The sequence below is a fragment of the Priapulus caudatus genome, unplaced genomic scaffold (assembly GCF_000485595.1).
Source record: "Priapulus caudatus unplaced genomic scaffold, Priapulus_caudatus-5.0.1 Scaffold135, whole genome shotgun sequence".
NCBI classification, from domain to species: domain Eukaryota; kingdom Metazoa; phylum Priapulida; class Priapulimorpha; order Priapulimorphida; family Priapulidae; genus Priapulus; species Priapulus caudatus.
In genome coordinates, this window is record NW_014577196.1 from 1 (window position 1) to 9,676 (window position 9,676).

Here is a 9,676-nt window from a genome sequence, read left to right on the forward strand (position 1 = left end):
CAGGGAGGGGGGTGAGAAAGCTGCCGTGCGCGGCGGGCCAAAAGAAGGGTGCAGGCGGAAGGCCGAGAGGGAGAAGGCAAGAGGAAGGGGGATAGAATGAAGGGACTGGTGGAGGAGGAGCGGTTGGTGAGTAAGGGGGGAGGAGAAGGGAGCTGGCTAGGTGAGGGGAGGGAGGAAGGGAAAGGAAAAGATTGGGAAGGAAAGGCTGGGGCGTGCGAAAGCGGAAAGTCGGAAAGGTGGTGCTGCGGCGGGGGGGGGAAGAAGCTGGTGGAGAGGCGAGGGAAAGGGGCGCAAAGGGGAAACACAGGCCTGGTTGCGGGGCAAGCGGAAAGGGAGCGAGCGGGGATAGAAAAAGCTGGTCGCTAGCTTTCCTCCCTTTTCTTCCACCAAAAGCTCTCTTCCCCGTCCTCCTTCTCCCACCAAGCTTTCCCTTTCCTCCCCCTCCTTCTCCCCTTCCTGCTTTCTTCCACCTAAGGCGCTTCTCCCCCTTCCCTCCTTCTTCACCAGCCTTCCCTGTTCTCCCCCTTTTCCCTTCCTTTCCCCTTCCTGGCTTCTTCCCACCCGCAGCTTTCTCCCCTTCCTCCTTCTCCCCACAGCCCTTTCCCTTCTCCCCCCTCCTCTCTTTTCCCCCTGTTCCTTGCCTTGTCTCTTCACCCAAGCTTCATCCCCCGTCCTTCCTTCTCCCACCAGCCCTTTACCCCCGTCCTTCCTATCTCCAACACCCCTTCTCCCTTCCTCCTTTCCTCGCCTTGTCCTTCCACCAGCTTCTCCCCTTTCCTTCTCCCACCACCTTCCTTCTTCCCCCTTCTCCTGTCCTTTCCACAAAGGTTCTCCCCCTACCTCCTTTCTTCTGCAAACAACCTTTTCTCCCACTTTTCTTACATTCCCCTCTCCTTTCTGCAGCCAGCCGGCTTTTCTTCCCTTTCTTTCTTCCAAACCGTCCTTCCTTTCTTCCACCAGCGGCGCCTTGCTCCCTTCCTCTCCCACCCACCTCTTTTCCTCCCCCTTTTTCCCATCCTTTTCTCCCCCAACCAGCTTTCTTACCCCCTCCTCCTTCGTCAAAAACACCTTTCTCCCTCTTTCTTCCCCCTCCCTCCTTACGTCCAACAAGTTCTCCCTTCCTTTCCCTTCGTCCCACCACCCTTCTTTCCTTTCTCCCCTTCCTTTCTTTTTCCACCAGGCTTCGTTCCCCTTCTCCTCCTTCTCCACCACCTTCTTCCCCTTCCTCCTTTCTCCACCCAGCTTCTCCCCTTTTCCTTCCTTCGTCCACCAGCTTCTTTTCCCTTCTCCCCCCTTCCCCCTCTCACCAAGCTTCTTGTTCCCTTTTTCCTCCTTCTCCCACCAACCCTTTCTTGCCTTCTTTTTCCCCTCCTTTCCCTTTTTCTCACCAGCTTTTCTCCCTTTTCCTCCCTTCTTCCACCACCTTGCTCCCACCTTCCTTCCTTGCTCCACCAGCGCGTCTTCCCCTTTTCCGTTCCTTCTCCAACAGCTTCTTCCCCTTCTCCCCTTCCTCATTATCCTAAGGCCATATTGCAGGGGGTCGCGGGCCCATTACGGGGCCCGCGTGCGCTTATTAAAAAGCCGATATTGGAATTCTTGTAATCCACACTGGGGCGGCCGCCGGTGCGTCAATTTACTGCTAATAGTCTCGAGCCCAGGTGCGCTATGTTAGTGTTTCAAGGGGGGGACAGGTGGTAACAGGTGCCAAAACAGCGCCACTTCCAATTTGGGAACCGTCTCAAACAAATCAATGGTAATTAAACACTAAAATGTATACTACTATCAAAGTAGTGTGAATGGTTTCTCTACTCTTATTTCGCCTATCTATTTGTCGAGTAAACTTGCTGTAAAGTGCCGTTTAAATGCTTCATCTGCAACAGCACAAAGTAGTGATAGTACACCGCACGTACGCCCTGGCCCTGTGCCCACAAACAAACACTGCCCACCTGGCTACTACATGGTATCGAACATAAAGATTGCGCACAACTCTTTCACGATGCGATTTCGACAAAAAACGAATGCTTTTCTCACCTTTCGCGTATTCTATGGCGGAACCTGAAAAAAGAAGACACCAGTGGGCGCTTACACTGACGATTCGAGCAATTTACAGCAGAAACGGTAAGCTGAGCTGACAGCACACAGCACAGCAGTTTTTCACAGTTAGCAGAGTACAGCCGAACATCCGGGAACCTTCGCTGTGGAACTTGCTTCCCCAAAATGGCGGTTGTGGCGACGCCATGACCTACTACGCCTATGATTGGAGCAGTGGTCTATCTTCTGCCTACGCGCACTCTAGAATCGTCCTACTGCTAATAAAACTGCCATCAGAGGGCGTACATTGGAGGACGCCTTGCAGACGTGCCACCAACCTATGCAACAACGTAACTTTCACTTTCAGTTATGTTGTGATTGCGTGATTGTGAACGAACTGTTTACTGTTGTGATTGTTGTGTTTATAAAAGTAAAATACATTTTACAAGTGTTGTAGCCATAGGATAGTATTACTGGGTGCAAGGTAGTAGCAGAACATGGGGTTCCCAATAAGAAACCATGTCATTTTAGGCCCTTACATCAAATATTAACATATAAATACTCCATTAATAATACGCGTCTAGCGGTTATAATATGTGTTTAGGTTTAGGGGTTAGGCACATTGCGTTTTATTGGGCACCCATGCTTCTCTATTCCTTTGGCCGTATTACTTGTTTATATGGTTATAAATTACATTTTCGCTGTTATTTCAGTTAGGAACGACTTGATCTAGTCTAGCCCAAGGAGCTAGAAATAAGTAAGTAAATATAAGTTCATTATAAACTATTAACAAAGGAGAGGAAGGCGATCTGTGGCTCGTGTGCTTTTCGCCTCAAAAACGACGCCATCTTTATGCGCACCATAATCAGGCTGAATCACCTTGTGCAGACCGAACCCCAGAGACAATAGAACACTAATCTGTTCCTAGGCCAAATAATGACCAAATATGCGCAAAGTTTGGGCTCAGGGATAGAGAAGATGTTCAGTCCTATCTTATCAACTAACATCATCCTATCCATCCTTGAACCAAGATTTGGGCCAGATATGGCGGCGCTTCCTCTCCTTGTATATATTTAGCTCCTTGGTCTAGCCCAAGCGAGCCCTAAATATAACAAGGGAGAGCTTAAGCGCCGCCATATGCTGGCCCAATCTTTGCGAACAGACCACTACTTAAATCCTCCATAGGATCCTATACTTAAGAATTGAATTTCAGGCAGCTGAAAAATAGTTATTTCGATCGTTGTTCTGCCGAGTGGCAATATTAAAGCTAGGTAGCCATGTACTTTCAGCTGTGCCCACCATTGTACAGTTATGACATCATGTTGTCCGGGCGTTTTTAAAAAAATATTAGCAAAGTTTACTAACCGACACCACATTTGCTGCCTGCAAAAAACCAGGTTCGCCGCAGTTCGAATGGGGGCCATACATTGAAAGAATGTTGTTTTTAAATTACAGTAACCATCCACCCATACTCCATTCTGCATGTCATTGGCCACACACGATAGCCAGCCTAAATTAATTGCAACCACAAAAACATCAGTCCAGCTTTTTACGTTGCACGAGCTGCCGGTTCCCTCCCGAGTTGCGCCGGTCGGCCGATGACGCGTCACATCCTCTAACCTAACAGGGTAATGAACCGGAAGTGATTTAATAGTGGTCACGTGTCATTTGGTCATATTTGGCCTAGAACAGATTAGTGTTCTATTGTCTCTGGGTTCGGGTCTGCACAGCCATTTCAGCTGATTATGGTCCATAGATGGCGTCTTTGAGGCGAAAAGCACACAGCCAATCCGCTTCCTCTCCTTGTTATATTTAGCTCCTTGGTCTAGCCTAGGCATGGCAAACACTAGATACGGCCATGTAACCTAAACACAGTATAGGGTTACAACGCGAGCCTATTCTTTTCTTTGGAGGAACCCCTGAGTGAATCACTCAGGGCGGTTTGCTGGTGCGTTTTCAGAGACTAGAACTTCCAAACTGGGTTTATTCTAAACACGAACCTTTCTCCGCTATCCTGGGACTTAGTTAGTTACTATGTATCGATCACAATATACTCTGTATTAAACTATTATAACCTGTTACAAAAATTCATAGTGACGAGCGGCGATACTTTCAGCGCCATTTCTGTTGACCTGTGATGTACAGATTCCCAATGCGTATAGCGTTCGTCTAACTTTGTCATGACGTCACGACTGACAGCAGGCATCCCATGATACATTCGATCTTGGAGTCGAAGTTAGCCGAGCGCTATGCGCATTGGGAATCTGTACGTCACAGGTCAACAGAAATGGCGCTGGAAGTATCGCCGCTCGTCACTTCAAATTTTTGTAACAGGTTATAATAGTTTAATACCGAGTATTGTGATACATAGTAAGTCCCAGGATAGCGGAGAAAGGTCCGTGTTTAGAATAAACCCAGTTTGAAAGTTCTAGTCTCGAAAAACGCACCATGAAACCGCCCTGAGTGAATCATTCAGGGGCTCCTCCAAAGAAAATAATAGGCTCGCGTTGTAACCCTACTCGTGTGTTGGGTTACATATTGTATCTATAGTAGTACTAGTAGTAGTAATAGTAGTAGTAATAGTATGGCTCTAGTACTACATAGCCTTTCGCTCCGCCGTAGGCGTGCGGCGGAGCGAAGGACGGAAGGGCTATGGTACTACTACTAGAGCTATACCGTCTCTTTGCGGAGTGGCTGACTTGAAGACTGTACAGTCAATTCGCCCTGGGTGTCACTTTCCCCGGGCGTAGATGGACTGTGCCGTTACATGGCAGCACTAGTCACTTCGTACGCTTCAAAGTCTAAATCTTCCACAGAAAGATTCCACAGTCATACTTCCGTGCTAGACATGGCCTTATTTCCCTAACCCTAACCCTAACCCTGACCCTGACCCTAACCCTAATCCTAACACTAGTGCTGCCACATCACGTGACTGTCCATCTACGCCCGTGGGAAAGTCACTCTCATTCGCCCTCCCTCGCTGCATTTATTTAAAAATTCGTGACATTTATGTAACCATGTAAATTTTTGAAAGCGTAAATAAATTTTGAAATCTAAAAAAAAAATCTATACCTAGTACAGCTGTACCTAAACTGTCACTGGTACAGTGCCAGTGCTAGTGGTAGGCACTCGATGCAACACACTGAACCAAGGTCTATTTTTAGAAATTAACACAATGCATGCGCACTTCCGTTTCTTGTCCAGAGATAAGAGAAATTCCAGCAGTTCGAAGCTCGTTAGTACCAGTAAAGTCACGACAGGACAAGCACTGGAGTTGACAAGCACACCCACAAAAAACAAAATTGAAAATTGATTTATAAAAATAGACCTCGGTTCAGTGTGTTACATCGAGTGGCTACCACCTAGACTGCACTGCATTGCAAGTTACGTTCTCGCTTCTCACTTCATGAGAAGGTCACAAGCGAATGTAGCAACCAAACCTTGGTTGGAGCTAACCAAACGATGTAGCAAAACGTACCAATACCTACCTTCTGATGGCTCTTGCCTGTTCTCTGTACCTCCACAGCATTAGTTACCATGGCATTCTCTCCCTCTCACTCCCCCAATCTCTCTCTCACCGTCTCGCTCTTTCTCGCTCTCGCTATATCTCTCTCCTTCTTCTGTCTATTAGATACACAAACACAGAGAGGTAGAGGGAAAAGCATGGAGGGGGTGCGAGAGACAGAGGGAGAGAGAGATGTGTTGCATTTATAATTTGGTTTTATGACATAAAAAATGCACAATTACATTATTTTTCGTATATACCCTGTTTTCAGATAAATGGCTCTACCAATCCAGATTATAAAGACTGTGACTTCTAACACTATCACATGGAACTCCTTCTTTCTGCGCCATAATTCAAATAGGGCGTCTATCAGTATGTATCTATTAATATCAACAAGAGTAAAATAATGAGTAAGGTATTATATAAGTGTTATTTTCTCATTCTTGATGTCAAGTATTTCATTTATTTCAGAAATACATAGTAAACTGAAGATCCTGCCTGCTTGTTCAGAATGTATAGTGAAAAATTTTATCTTAATTCTTATGGTCATCGGGCAGATAGCATCATCTTTCAAAAGTGTCAATGGCTGCACATAATTACTGAACATGCAATGTATGATCACTATTATTTACGTTTGCACTACTACTTGCCTGGTAGAAACACTTCTGTTCAGGGATTAGTGAATAAACACTTCCTATAAAGTGTGTTATTCACCATGAATGTATTTGCATCATGGAAATTGCATGTCTTACCAGGTGCATAAAAAGTCCCATAATGAAACTCATTACTGTTAATATTTCTCACTTCTCATACTGCCTGCCTTGGATAGCCAATATAAGCAAACGATTCTACTAGGGGTAGTAGTGTGACATGATTAATCCATTTGCAAGTTTTCTTTGTCAATCATTTCAGCTAAAATTGGAAGACTGACTTATGCCAGACTATATCCAACAATGCTAGTAAATCCGGATGGATCAACAGTCAGGATAAAGTATCGGGAACCTAGAAAAATCATAAAGGTATTGATGGTCATGTAAAGTCTGCTTTATAACTTTGACGTTTTAGATCGAATGTCTAGTGTTATTGTTTTGCCTTAGAAAGATATTAAGAAGTTTATACAGCTATACTGAATACCTGTTTCAAGTTGGTGTATAATCATGTATGACGTCATTTGCTAGAGGTTATCCTGTAATTACATATTCCTATATATCATGAAAACATAAAATCTTAGTTTAATTAAGATATTTTAGAATGTTACTTACAATGTCAAGACCGGCCTAGATTTTTGCATATTCATTATATTTAGAAAATTGAGTTTTAGGCTATATTTTTAGCTCACCTTGACATCGTCAAGATGAGCTATTGCCATGGGTCGTCGTCCGTCTTACGTCCGTCCGTTTTTCCGTCAACATTTGGCTACAATCAACGATAACTCAGGAACCGTTTGACCCACATGTTTGAAATTGGGTATAGTTGTTACTGCTATGGGAGAGGTTTGAACATCCTATTTTGGAGCACACCAGTTGACGTACTTTCGAGCCACGGCAATTTTTTGGCAAAAATGGAAATTGCCATTAGTCAGTTCAGGTTCAACGGATTTTGCTCATTTTTGGTATGTGAATGAATAAGGGCTGGTCCCAAAACGTATTTCAGGGGTTTTGATATTTAAAAAAAAGTATGCAAATTATGTAGGTTTTGGCAATTATATAGCATATTATATAGACACGCAGATAACAGTCTGTGGTGTCACACTCGTCTGGTTCGTTTTACAAGATTTCATTGACAACATCTTTAATGCAAAATTGGCATTTCCTCTCCACTCTGCCAATAAAACGTCTATATTAGAGTTTAAGTTTTACAAAACATGTCGGAACGCAGCATAACCTATTTATTTCGAACGCCATTCCGCTAAGCAAACATCAAAAGCGCGGTATAGCGCCATTCTACCGTCACAAATTGTGATTCATTTTGGTTTATAAATTATTATTGCGATATACAGATGGCAACCGTGTGCTACCGCCTAGAAAAAACTCATACGAAGTAAACGCTTCCATGCACCCAATTAAACCTTTGACAAAAGTTGTGTTATGGGCAGACACTATTGTCACGTCGGTATATAGCAGCTACGTGGAATAAGCGTATCCTCTCAATCTTACACGTTACACATCGGGAGCATCGCTTTTAGGCAGTGCCTAAATATGAATATTATAAAAACGTTACCGCCTTGCTAGCTCCAAGAAATTGTCTTACTAGGGTTATTTTTTTGTGCGGGGGGGGGTTGCGATTTGTAGTACATATGCTTACTAGAAAGTAGTTATTTTATGCTAAGAACAATGAAGGAATGAATTAGAAGTCTAATTAATACCTTTAGTATAGTACCACTAAATACTGGTTAAAACTGTGGTGGCTAAACTGCCCCCCCCCCCACTCGGTGCACTTGTTCCCATTCACTCATTTGTGCCCTTTTTGTGGTGAGCTACAGTGTCATTGACACTTATATTTCAGTTGCCATTGGACCTGTCTACACTCACGGAAGAGGAACGGAGAGCTAGGATAGCAAAGAGAAAACCTAAAGAGAAGGTAGTCATAGAAGAAGAAATTGATGACAACTTCACTGTAGATGCCTATAGTCACTTGTGGAAAAAGTCCAAATAAAACCCTTGCATTAAAGGTTTGTTGTCATTCATGATAAAAAGATGCCAGTAGAAACATCAAGTTAATATTTATTATGACAGTCTCTGATATGTGCTTAATGAGCCATTGACATCCTATAACTGTAGTGACAAAGTATGATATGAAGGTACACAACATAGGTAATTTTGTGTCCTGTATTCAAGAGAAGATATTGCTTCTAATGCACTGAGTTTGAGTAGGAGTTCATGTGCTGTAAATATGCAAAATTGGAAAAGCTTGAGCATCTGTCAATAATAATTGTATGAAGAATTAAAAATATTAGTTAAATTCCTCTATTCATCTATTTCGTCATCTGTTTTGCCATTTTGTTGCGGGTAGACACGATATTTATCATACATATGCCTCTGTATAGATATAGACATTTGACAATTAACAAAGAATAAAAAAGAAATGAGGGTAAAGCCCGCCGCACACGCTGTGGAACTTGCTGCGCCATCGTCCACACGTGGACGATGGCGCAGCAAAATCCCTCGATCTGGGTCGTGTGGAAAATATCAAACGTGTTTGATATTTTCTTTCACGTGTGGAAGTTTGAACAGCGTGTGCGGAGTGGCTGTGTAAATTTCCACACGCGATTCGCATTGTTCGCTTGATTGTTCGCTTGGATGCATTGTATTTGTTTCTCAGCTCGCATATCAGCATATGCAATTACATATGCGTGCTGCCTGATATGCGAGCTGAGAAAAAAATACAATGCATCCAAGCGGACAATTAAGTGAACAATGCGAATTGCGTGTGGAAGGCTCCGCACACGCTGTTCAAACTTTCACACGTGGAAGAAAATAATTATGAAACGTGTGTTATTTTTCACACGACGCAGATCGAGGGATTTTGCATCCGCACACGCTGTGGAAGTTGCTGCGCCATCGTCCAGGCTTAAGAAACTAACGCTGTATGTAAAAGACGAACTGAATTTCAAATTCACCGCTGGAAATAGCGAGTATACAGCTATGTAAATGAGTACCTTATCGAAGTAAATGTGCCATATTGGCTTGTAAGCGATTAACATTAATAATGTATAGAGAGGAAAGAGGATCAATAGTGATACTATAGAATGAAAAGTTATTTTATATGCCATGGTAATTAATTCCTGCCCACACAAGTAAGTATTAGATTAATAATTTTTAGCTCATCTGACGAAGTCAGATGCAGCTTGTAGAATCGCATGATCGTCCGTGCGTCCGTCCGTGCGTGCGTTCGTCCGTCAACAGTTGGGCACAAATCTAATCGGCTCGACGTACGGTCACGATATTCCGGACGTGGGGGGGGGGAAGGTAATCCGAAAACGAGTTGAGATGTCGAAGCTGGGGGTCAAAGGTCAAGGGTCAAGAGGTGTAAAAGAAGGGGGAACATTCCCTCCTTAACTTAGGTATAGGGAGGAAATGCAGAGGACATGGTCTGACGGAGCGATTGGAAAACTTTTTTGTTTCAGCGGTGACCTAGCAT

General features: G+C 43.9%; 1 protein-coding gene across 2 annotated transcripts; it reads left to right on the forward strand.

The window, feature by feature from the left end:
* Nucleotides 1-2,327: 2,327 nt before the first annotated feature.
* Nucleotides 2,328-8,505, forward strand: LOC106805971 (39S ribosomal protein L55, mitochondrial-like). Of its 2 annotated transcripts, none has more exons than XM_014807781.1 (4): nucleotides 2,328-2,381; nucleotides 5,808-5,908; nucleotides 6,449-6,555; nucleotides 8,042-8,505. In XM_014807781.1, exons 2-4 carry the CDS (start codon nucleotides 5,812-5,814, stop codon nucleotides 8,189-8,191), a joined length of 354 nt encoding a protein of 117 aa, XP_014663267.1. In that variant the 5' UTR covers nucleotides 2,328-2,381; nucleotides 5,808-5,811; the 3' UTR covers nucleotides 8,192-8,505. The 2 variants fall into 2 exon arrangements, with proteins under 2 accessions (XP_014663267.1, XP_014663266.1); XM_014807780.1 differs by lacking the exon at nucleotides 2,328-2,381 and adding an exon at nucleotides 2,388-2,478 and having other exon boundaries at nucleotides 5,806-5,908.
* Nucleotides 8,506-9,676: the final 1,171 nt, after the last annotated feature.